At 43.5% G+C, this 11,714-nt stretch overlaps 1 protein-coding gene across 2 annotated transcripts; it reads left to right on the forward strand.

Annotated features, from left to right (window-relative positions):
* The first annotated feature begins 344 nt into the window (after positions 1 to 344).
* On the forward strand, positions 345 to 5,483 carry RAMAC (RNA guanine-7 methyltransferase activating subunit). Of its 2 annotated transcripts, none has more exons than XM_050966683.1 (3): positions 345 to 495; positions 2,178 to 2,382; positions 3,746 to 5,483. In XM_050966683.1, exons 2-3 carry the CDS (start codon positions 2,216 to 2,218, stop codon positions 3,936 to 3,938), a joined length of 360 nt encoding a protein of 119 aa, XP_050822640.1. In that variant the 5' UTR covers positions 345 to 495; positions 2,178 to 2,215; the 3' UTR covers positions 3,939 to 5,483. The 2 variants fall into 2 exon arrangements, with proteins under 2 accessions (XP_050822640.1, XP_050822641.1); XM_050966684.1 differs by having other exon boundaries at positions 2,207 to 2,382.
* Positions 5,484 to 11,714: the final 6,231 nt, after the last annotated feature.

Below are 11,714 nucleotides of genomic sequence, written 5' to 3' on the forward strand. Positions count from 1 at the left end.
ACAGCAGAGGCAGATGCTGACTAGTCTAGGTGCCCTGACTAAATAATAATCAAGAGCTCGAATTGCAAAGAAAGGCTTCGGCAACTGCAAACACCTATGCCCGTCAGTAACTCCATGCACGTTAGCAGCCCCACTGCGTCCCCTCGCCCACTCACCTGCGCAGGTGTTTGCAGACTAGGGATGTTGGGAACTACACACGGGGCTGGGGCTGTGACCCAAACCCAAGGGCTTTTCACCTGTCTTGAATGACCTGCACTCAGCGCGCCTTGCTACGGGCACGTCCAGCGCAGAGGCCCAGCCCTGGGCGGGAGATCGTTGCGCTGCCCCGCCCGCCTCAGAACCCACCGCTCCCTACGGCTCACAGCCTCTCCCGCCCCTCCTCCCCCCGCGCCGGCGGAAGCTGGAAGCGGAGCGGGGCGGGGTGAGGCCCGGGCCCGGAAGAGGAAGGGCTCGTGCTGCGGGAAGGCTGCGGACCGTGGCTGCTGAGGGCTCTGGGTGAGGGGGCTGCAGGCGCTGTGGGAGGGCGAGGAGCTCTGAGGGAAGGCTGGAGGGGAGGAGGCGTTGGGGGGGGGGGTGACGCTGTGTCTATCGGGGCTTTGGAAGGGCGGGAGGCTGTTTGTGGGCCTGTGTCTATGAGGACTGGAGGGGCTGTGGGAGGGCGGGGGGCTGTGTCTGGGGCTAGAGGGCATGTCTGGGGGGGCTGTGTCTATGGGGACTGGGGGGCAGGAGGCTGTGTCTGGGGGGGGCTGTGTCTGGGGGGGGGCTGTGTCTGGGGGACTGGAGGGGGCTGTGTCTGGGGGGGGCTGTGTCTGGGGGACTGGAGGGGGCTGTTTCTGGGGGGGGCTGTGTCTGTGGGACTGGAGGGGGCTGTGTCTGTGGGACTGGGGGGGCTGTGTCTGGGGGGGGCTGTGTCTGTGGGACTGGGGGGGCTGTGTCTGGGGGGGGCTGTGTCTGTGGGACTGGGGGGGCTGTGTCTGGGGGGGCTGTGTCTGTGGGACTGGGGGGGCTGTGTCTGGGGGGGGCTGTGTCTGTGGGACTGGAGGGGGCTGTGTCTGGGGGGGGCTGTGTCTGTGGGACTGGAGGGGGCTGTGTCTGGGGGGGGCTGTGTCTGTGGGGACTGGGGGGCAGGAGGCTGTTTGTGGGGCTGTGTCTGTGGAGGCCTTGGAAGGGCGAGGGGCTGTGTCTGTGGAGATGGAGAGGCTGTGTGTGGGACTGGAGGGGGCTGTGGGAGGGCTGTGTCTGTGGGGCTGTGGGAGGGCTGTGTCTGGGGGACTGGAGGGGGCTGTGTCGGGGGGGGCTGTCTATGGGGACTGGGGAGGCAAGAGGCTGTTTGTGGGGCTGTGTCTGTGGAGGCCTTGGAAGGGGGAGGGGCTGTGTCTGTGGAGATGGAGAGGCTGTGTGTGGGACTGGAGGGGGCTATGGGAGGGCTGTGTCTGTGGGGCTGGAGGGGCTATGTCGGGGGGGCTGTGTCTATGAGGACTGGAGGGTGCAGGAGGCTGTGGGGCTGTGTCTGTGGGGAAGGGGGCAGGGGCTGTGGAAGAGTGAAAGGCTGTGTTTGAGGCTGGAGAGGTTGTGTGCGAGGGGAGGGAGGTCTCTACCAGTGCCCCATGCATTGCTGTCTGTGTCTCAGCTTGACTCCTGTCCCCACTCCCCACCTCCCCCAAAAAATCTCTCTTGCTATGGGCAGGTCACAGCTGTGATGCCTGGAGTCCACCAATTGTTCCCAAATGGCTCTCAGAGGGAAACATGAGGCCTTTATTTGACTGATTGTAATACAACCCAGGTCGGAAGTGACCTAAACATAACTGCTGTATAATAGCTGTCTCTGTTAGGTTGCTGAGGAGTAATAAGTTGATGGTTTCAGTTCAGTTTCTAGTAGATAGATGTCTCTCAAAAATCTCCCGTTACATTTTGAATGTCTGGTGGCAATCCCACTGTAGGTGTCATTGTAAACACATGGAGACTGGACTACTTTTTCTGTCTTAGAAGTGGTCCAGTACAAAGTTAAAGCAGTGAAAGGAAATTAGTTAATACTTACCTGAATCTTCATTTACAGAATAGTTGAGACAGTATCAGGATTGTCAGTCCAATACATAACATTTTAAAATGTAACACTTTCTTACCTCAATTTTCACTACGTGGATTTGGTAACTGTCCTTTTTCATGTCTTTTTTAAGCTGCTGCAATTGTATTTTATGTCTAATAGTATTTCACAATGACTTCCTCAACTGAAGTTCCTCTGAATTATGAAGAGATGTTTTCTCATCGATTTACAGCAGATGATGAGGAATATCAAGAGTATTTAAAACGCCCAACAGATCCGCCTCCTCTAGTAGAAGAATGGAAAAACAGATCTGGTGGTAACCAAAGAAATAGAGATTGGTACTGATTTTTAAATCTTTGTTAGTTTCACAAACACATTTTGATGTCATAGCTAGCACTCTAAGATGTTTCTCTGCTTTAGAATAAAGAGAAGCAGGTTTGCTGTATGCTCCCCATTATTTGGCAGGTTTCTTGATTTGAAAGAAATTCATTTCTCTCCAGGGTCAAAGATAGGATTTTGCTAAACTAATACTGACTGTGTTTTTTTCATTCTATATAAGAGTATGAGGCAGACTGCTATTCTGTAAAGAATGAGCTTGAACCACTTAAATCATTGCCCTTGGGGCCTGTTGCTGCTTGGCCATGAACTGATTTTTTTTTTTTTTTTTTTTTTGAAAGGGGAAAGATCAGAGGTTTGTCTTCTAAACAACAAACAGCTTGTCTTCGGAAGCATAATTGTCAACAGAAAAATGGACTCTGCCAAGTAGCACACCAGTGACATACCTCTCTTTTTTGTACAACTAGCAAAAATATAATTTGCAACCCAGATAACATTTGATATATTGTGACTAGGCTAGATTGCACTACTTTTGTCTATTTGTAAGGACCATAGAATATATCTCCCTCTTGCAAGTGCATTGGAAGATCATATTATATGCCGCCAGAAATGTTTTGAATTATACTGTTTGTCTCCAGGCTGGGAGTGTTGCTCCCTTAAGCTTGGATACTGACACTTGATTTTGGGGGCTGGAAAAAAGGACAATTCCAGCATTTGCTGCCCAGGCAATTTTTTTTTTTTCCTTTTTAGTACTGCTGGGACCAGATTTCATATTAAGTTACTTAGGCCCCAGGCCTGCAAACACTTAGACATACTAATAGAATGTCTCATATGCATAAAGTTAAGAAGGTGCTTAAGTGTGCTTGCTGGATGGGAGCTTTATTCTTCTAAAAAATAAACAATTCCAATGTTTTCATCATTCTGCTAACTTGTCAGTAACTTCACACTTAAGTTGTAAATTACAGTTTACCAAAAATGATTGAAGAAGTTATTCTTTAAAAATCTGTTTTATGAATTAACTGTGATTTTTTTTTAGCTAAATTTTAGTAATCCATTCCTTTTATTTCATTTTGAATGGTTAGTACAAAGGCTGAAATTTTTTTCCCTGTAAGACAGCCAGTAGTTTGTTGCTTAGTAGTAAGTAGTTGACCTATCTTCGTATCTTGGGTTGGAGGATAGCTTTGAATAATCATATCTTTGACATGTATTTTGCCCTAAAAAGGATTAGCAGTTGTGTGTGTATTTTTAAATAATTGGAGCCAGATTTTAGGAATACACTAAAATAGTTTGTTTGTGAAAGAATTCAAAACCTTCTCTCTTTAAAATCTCAGAGCTGGTGTTTATGCAAATTTCTTTTTATTACAGGTTTCAAGATGGCAGGCAGTTCAGAGGCAGAGGGGACAGGCATGACTGGCAAGGTGGTAATAGATCTAATCAGTGGCCAGGAAGAAGCTGGGGTAACAGCTACCAACAGCACAGACAAGGACAGTCTTACTACCCCCAGTATGACTATGGCTACAACTCCTACAATCCAAGGCCTCATTACGGCCGCTATTAATATGGTATTTTGCTGTTAAGTATCCACTAAAACCATTTAACTTGAATGCCAGATTTGGGGTTTTATTTTGCTCAATTTTCTATGTAACTTTAGGTAATGGATATTGGTTTTAGAGAGCCTGTTGATGTCATTTTGTAGTGCAAATTAATGAAGGTATGACCTTTGTGAGTAATAAAATTCTATAAACAATCTCTAGTGAGCCCACAGACAACATGATTTTGTTTCTCCCTCCAATTCTTTTTTGCTCGGTGAACATTGTTTTCCCCCCACCTTGTCCCTGACATTATCCCATTATATTATTATCTTAAATCAATAGTTCAGGGAAATGGAAGTTTGCTTTGTCTCTGAAGCACATGGCAATGACTGTGTGCATACATGCCAGGGTGTTCTTGAAATTCTGATGCTTATTGTGTCCCTTGCTTGGGAGGAGTGTTGCTTATTATGGTCATCCATAATGGAAGAAAAGCATGCAATCTGGGTGGGATTTGTTTTTGAACTACTATTACTACTGAGCTAGCTTATGCTGCTGGAGTTCATGAAAGTTCAAGGAAGACATTGCTCTCTGTGTTGTAAATAATGTTGACCAAAATAGAAAAGCAGAGGAAGAATTGTAAAAGATGTGAAGGAAGACTCTTATACAAGATGTATTTCTCCCTGCTGAATGCATAGCTTAACTTTGTATCCTGTTTTCCCTTGTCCTTTTTTTTTTTTCAAAGCACTACTACATTCCTGCAATTTTTTTTAATAGCTCTTTATGGCACACTGAGGGATAAAATTCATGGACTTAAAAATTCAGTTCAATTTCAACCTTTGTTATAGATTAGGACAGTGGTTCCCAAACTTGTTCCACCACTTGTGCACGGAAAGCCCCTGGCAGGCCAGGCCAGTTTGTTTACCTGCCGCGTCCACAGGTTTGGCCAGTCGTGGCTCCCAGTGGTCGTAGTTTGCTGCTCCAGGCCAATGGGAGCTGCTGAAAGCTGTGGCCAGTATGTCCCTCAGCCCGCACCGCTTCCCTTAGCTCCCATAGGTCTGGAACAGTGAACCCTGGCCAGGGGCTGCCATGATCGGCCGAACTTGTGGACGCGGCAGGTAAACAGACCTGCCCAGCCCGCCAGGGGCTCTCTCTGCATAAGCAGCGGAACAAGTTTGGGAACCACTCGATTAGACACTGAAAAAATTTAACATTTTCTTCAAAAGCAGCCCAAGATGTGAAATGAAATAACTCAGTTTGTTTTCTAGTTCCAATAGATCATTACTAAACTATTTTTACATGCACTTAGAAGTGCGTCATCAAGAGTGAGTTTACATCTTTTTAAAATAAACTCAGTAGGTGCACAATTCTCTTTGGGAGTCCTGTTTTCCCTCAGTGTCAGCTATAGGTTTGTGATGCCTATTTTAATAGTTTTGTTTTCTTTGTAGGAAATACTTATGTAATTGTCTTAGCACACTTACATCTGTTCTTGGTAGTTTCCTTTTATGATTGTATATAGTCTTTTGCATGAGAAAAAAGCAAATACAATACAAATAAGTGCTTATTAAACCTTGTAGTTTATTATTTGAACTCTTATATTTGCTGAAAAATCTATTAATGAAATAAACATTATTGAAGATTTAGGAATTGCTGTTAATAATATTTATGAAATCTGCTCTTAGAATGCTGTTATGTTGTAACACTGGCATTTTAGGTTGACAACCTACACAAGAAGTGACATTTACTGATATGTTTCATACTGGGCAGCTGTTCATTGAAAGGAATGATCTGTTCAACTAAGACAGAGTTATTGTTAAGAGGATAAGACATTATAATTGATTAGAAGTCTGAAGTGTTAATCTATTACCTTACTCTGTGTTATAACAGGGTCACAGCCCTTCAGTTTATCTGATAAGCACGTGTGTTGGGAGAAGTGTGCATTTCCTTTCATATTTTGTTGAGCTATTCTGCAGAGTATAAATCCTACCAAGCATTTTTTAAATGGATTCCTGATACCACAGTTAGGTTCTGTCACTCTAATGGCAAAGTGAACAATAGTTAACTGCTGAACCTGCAGGATTCCCTGGATGCAAAGAGCAGGTACTTTCCACCAAACTCTGGTTGCTTTTGAACCTTGTACTCACCATTTATCCTGCAGCTCTTCCTCTTAAAGAGGGGCAGGTTTACAAGATTAGACGTTTTTCTAAAAGATACGCTTAAAATGTGATCCCTTCCGGCCATGGAAACTATGTAGAAAATCCAGCAAGGCCCAGAGTCATCTTCTACTCTATACAATTCTCTCTTCATAACTGACAGTTATGATCTACTCCCTGAGTAAATGGCAGGCAAATTTGCTGAGGGGAGCTGGTAAAGTCTCCATTGTTTTTCTGGGTGCTTCCTTCCATACTGTAATAATTAGCTAGACTGATTTCAGCTAGCCTTCATTCAAGCAACCCTCATTTTGATGTCATTTGAAAATATCAATCCTTAGCTCTAAGTGCTTGTATAATTAAACACAGAACTATACCTTGTAAACTCCTTGGTCCAGTGATCAGGTTGTCAATATAGAATGCGCTGAAGAAATGATAGTGCTTTACATCTTCAAACTGCTATACAAACAGTTAACCCGCACAATATTCCCTGGTAGGTAGGTAGATACTATTACCCTATTTTATAAATGGGGAAGCAGACAGACTGACTTGGTTAAAAATCACACAGTAAACCCCTGGCTGAGCTCAGGAGTTCCTAGGCATAGGACTGAGATCCAATCCTCTAGATCCTGCTGTCTCCTTGTTCTTGTTTTTACAGGTCTGAATAGTGTTATGCATATATCTTGCTTCAGCATTAGAACTCTTGCTGTGTTTCAGAAGTCAGAGTAGAGAGTAAATATCTGTGTGCTTTGAAAAGCTTCTGTAGAATAATAGTGCTGAAATCCAATTTTGTGCATGAATAAAACATTTCAGAACAAATACAGGCCAGCCTCACACCGGACTGAAGTATAATTGGGCCTCATCTAGGCCTTAGCATCTTGAGATTAGTTTATTGGCAGCAGGGCCCCTAACATGAGTAAACGTTTGTGACAGAATGCAGTCTCTCATTGTTTTCTTTCTCTATCACATTAGATACATCAAGGAAGTTTGCATTGTGACAAGAGCATTTCTTCCCCCTTGGCTTAGGTTATGTTACTGCAGATGAAACTCGGGACTGGCATTTTTTAACATGTCTGGCAACTTCAGATACTAAAGATAAATAGTGATAATTAGCGTTTGTATAACACACTGCCTTAACTATGCTATAGGGTAAACCTGAGATACCAGTATCTGGGATCTAATTTTCAGAGAGGCCTGCCCTATAGACCTTTGTTCAGATGTCTGGAAGGAAAGTAAATAAAAACTTGTTCAAAAGAAAGAAAAAGCAACACTTATACATAAATGTATATGTTTAGTGCAAGTGACCTAATGCCATATTATACTCAAGAATTTAGACACAATAGGCTGGAAGTTCAAACTATGGCTCTTACAGCATATATACTGCCCCTTTACACATATGTAGTAACTGGAAAATATTTATTCTCCAGAATATTGTATAATTGCAATGGTGCCCTAATAGAGGTGCTGTGAGAACTATAACATTGACTTCTCTGTTTTTTGTACATTTCAGTTGTTGACTGTAATATTAAAGATGAAAAATGCCTTCAAAGCTCTTCCAGGCTGGAAGAAACTGAAAGGCAAGAGAAGGCTTGTAGATGCACAGTTTCCATTGTGCTTCGAGAGCTACAATTATACAAGTGTTTTTTGATATTTAGCCTCTGTTGCTTTTATATTCTTTGGATTAACTCTAAGTGGCTGTGGTAATATGCAGACATGCCTGGGAAGTTTAGCTAGAAGTTGACATACTTTTTTGTGGACTGGAAGTTGAAGTGTACCCTTACATAGAAACTGAGTGGAACAAAAATGACTTCCAGCATTCATATGTGAAATCTTTTAAGAGGCACATTAGCAAAGTATTTGAATTGTACACTGTACATTAGTTTGTTCTCTTGTCAGTGTGTTTATTGGTTGGCTTACTATCCAGAAAGTTTTACTGTCTTTCATTGGACTGGTTGGAGGAGGACGACTATTTGTTTATATAAAGTTGAAGTTAATTTAAGATAAATTGTGCTGTTTTTCTAGTTCTTTAATAAATAAAAGGGATTCCCTGGATGTTTTTAAAGGCTCTTCAAAAATATTCTAAGTCCCAGATAGAGGATATTTTACATGAAAATTCATTCTAAGCCAGCACGCAACTACTGATCTACAAATAACTGTTTCCTGGCTCCTCACAAACAGAAGGCTTTTAGTCTTTGTGAAAAAGTTGCAGTGCTACTTCTAGGAATAATTAAAGGAAATTCTTTTGTGAATTAAATCCTTAATTTGTGTCTTTCTTCAGAGTGAGAAGTTGGGTGATGCCTATGCAGTTTAGAATTTGCATAATAAAATTAACAGTGACACCTAAATTATCTTCATTGTGGAAAAACGGAATAAAGAGTTTATGAAAGTTAATTTGATTGGCCAATAGACAAATGAACACCTACTTCTTGTATTCAAAGGTGTACCTGAAATTAGGCAATATGTAAATCAGCCCACCACTTTCATCGTTAGCGCTGTGTTACAGTTCTAACTATGCAGGTTCAGTGGATAATAACTTAATGTTCCTTGATGATCAAGAAAACATGCTATATCCCGCCCTCATGTCCCTGTTTTAAAGCAGCTGCATAACACTCCGTTTAAATTATGCATATCTGTTATTTTGCCAGTCACCAAATAAGGAAGATTATAGGGCAGATTAGGTGTCCTTCAGCGTGCCTAGGAAATATGCAGCCTGATCCAGGACACAGGCACATAAATCCAAGAGATCAAAACAAGGTCCAGTGTCTCTGGAACTGTCACTATTATCAATGGCAACTTTAGTACAGTGATGCATAATGGTCTTTTTCCTCTCAAGTGGATTTTTTTTAATTATGCCTTGCAGACCTGAGTTTATTTTAATATTTACCATAGAATAAAAACCATGCCAAAAGCATTGACTCTTGGATGTCAGTACTTATTTTTTTCCACTTAATGTAGATGCCAAAATGCTATTTTTATACAACTGATCCTTTGAGTTCTGTTCTATTAAATGCAAATTTACTAAAAAGGATAGTGAAAATTGTTCAAACACGTTTATCTTTTGTCTGTTCAGAGGACAAACTAGTATAAACCAGCATTTTCTCTGTCTGGTAACATTTTATTTTATATTCCTCTTTTGGAAGAGGAATATAAATTTTATGCTGTGTTTTCCTTAAAGTACACTTTGTTAATTTTGTTTTAATAACTCAGCTACATGACATTTTTCCATAAATAGCCTCCTTTTATTTTTCATAATGTTCCTAAATAATCCCAGACTTTCTTCACTAATTAAAAGATGACATAGTACTTCAGCACCTGCTCTTGTTCATCATAATATGAGAAAGATAAGCTAATTTAAATAAAAAGTGAATTTTAAAAATAAAGTAACTGCGGAGTTATTTCATAGAGAAACCCAAAGAATAAACTCTACAGATTAAAAGAAGACTTGTAACAAAACAAGTAAGGGGATAGAAGTGGGAAAGGAGGGAGAGGATTTCAACTAAAATACAATGCAAGATAGACTACTAATTAGGATATTAATCCTTTCAAACATCTTGTCAACTACATATACAGCAAGACAATTAAATTAAACACAGTAAATAAGATTTAAATTAGTGTGTTTGGATAAGGATTAATACAAGACATTCAAACAAATATAGTATATGATTTGTTTATATAACTATGGAATATCACCCTCCAAATGTTGAAGTGTACAACAAATATTTGAGCTAGTTAGAAAAATGGATATTTTTCTCATAAAAAGTTTAGAGTTAATTTGAAAATTTAATGTTTTGTGTTCAGCTGACAATCTACTTTTTTTTTTAAATTAAAAGTCAACATTTTCTGCAGAAAGCAGACACTTTCTGTGAAAACTTGTTTAAGTAAAAATTCAACCAGCCCATAGAAATATATAAAAAAAAATTTACAGGTTAAAAATATTTAATATAGCATTTCCCCCCTATTTTAAAGAGTCCTTTATTAGGGGAAAATGAAGCTGTTGAACCTAAATGAGTTTGCCTGTCCACGGTTTAGAAAGCATTTGGTAAACATGCATTTATCTTGCATCATGCATAATTTTAAAGCTACTACCTGATTTCTTTTCAATTTGGCTTGATGCATAGATCTCATTGATACCTAAAAAGTAAGGTAAGTCTAAGAATATTGTTTCAGCAGTTTTATTGGCATGACTATTTAAATTCAGTGGAAACTGTTGCGTGCTTAAATCTGCACTGGGTGGTGGGGGCTGCAGCTAAACTGCTCTAAGAGGCTTAACCTTGAACTGCTATTAAGGGCAAATCATTTCTCCCACCTTGTGGTTGCAGAGGGCAGTCCCTGCAACAGAATTATGGTGGTGCTGTTTAGAGGTCATGGCACTCAACTGGGTTTGGGACACCCAGGGTCTAGTCCAGAGATGAGCAAACTATGGCCCATATCTGGCCCGGCCCCTGAGCTCCTGGCCCAGGAGGCTAGCCCTGGCTCCTCCCCCATTGTTCCCCGTCCCCCACAGCCTCAGCTCGCTCGCTCTGCCATTGGTGCAATGCTCTGGGCAGCGGGGCTGTGAGCTCCTGGGGCAGTACAGAGCCTGGCCTGACCCAGTGGCAGCGGGGTGGCCTGGCTCCAGCCAGGCTGCACAGCTGTAGTGCCGCCAGCCACCGGTGCTCCAGGCAGCACAGTATAGGGACAGGGAGCAAGGGGGGGAGGTTGGGTAGAGGGCAGAGGTGTTCGGGGTGATGGTCGGGGTCAGAGGTGTGGATAGGGGTTGGGGCGGTTGGAGGGGGAACGGGGGTTAATGGGGGCAGGGGTCCTGGGGGAGGCAGTCAGGAAGGAGGGGGGGTTGATGGGGTGGCAGGGGGCAGTCAGGGGACAGGGGAAAGGGGTGGTTGGATGGGGCAGGGGTCCCCGGGGGGGCCATCAAGAATGAGAGGAGGGGTTGGATGGGGTGGCGGGGGGTCCGAGGGCGGTCAGGTGATAGGGAGCGGGGTGTGTGTGAATGGGGCAGGGGTCCCGGGAGGGGAGAGGGAGCACATCAGGAATGAGAGGAGGGGTTGGATGGGGGGGGCGGTCAGGTGATATGGAGTGGGGTGTGTGCGGATGCGGCAAGGGTTCCAGGGGGGAGGGCTGTCAGGAATGAGAGGAGGGGTTGGACGGGCTGGCAGAGGTCTGGGGGTGGTCAGGTGATAGGGAGTGAGGGGGTCCCGGGGGGGGCCATCAGAGAACAGGATGTTGGATGGGGCAGGAGTCCCGGGGGGGGGTAGATAGGAGGTGGGGGACGGGGCCACAAACCCCTCCCCTAACCGGCCCTCCATACAATTTATGAAACCTGATGCGGCCCTCGGGCCAAAAAGTTTGCTCACCCCTGGTCTAGTCCTTGCTCTGCCGAGTTTGGAGTAGGGATTTGAATCTGGCTCACCTACATCCCACTGGGCTATAGAAACAGTGGAGCTGTTCCACTTTGTATAAAAAGTCATTGGGCCAGAGAGAAAGAGAGAGACTGACTCTATAGGCCAGCAATTAGGGCACTTGCCTACAATGAGGAAGACCCAGGTTCAAGCCCCTGTTCCAAATCAGGTAGAGCAGGGCCTAGAGCTTGAGGGTTTCCCAGCTCAAGGAAGTGCCCTAATCACTAAGCTATTGGCTATTCTGGACGGAAGTGCATTT

Source organism: Gopherus flavomarginatus, chromosome 9 (assembly GCF_025201925.1).
Source record: "Gopherus flavomarginatus isolate rGopFla2 chromosome 9, rGopFla2.mat.asm, whole genome shotgun sequence".
NCBI lineage: Eukaryota > Metazoa > Chordata > Testudines > Testudinidae > Gopherus > Gopherus flavomarginatus.

Coding starts and splice junctions, on each gene's coding strand:
- RAMAC (XM_050966683.1), top strand. CDS start 2,216: ATGACTTCCTCAACTGAAGTTCCTCTGAATTATGAAGAGATGTTTTCT. Junction 2,383..3,745: donor AACCAAAGAAATAGAGATTG/GTACTGATTTTT, acceptor TTTTTATTACAG/GTTTCAAGATGGCAGGCAGT.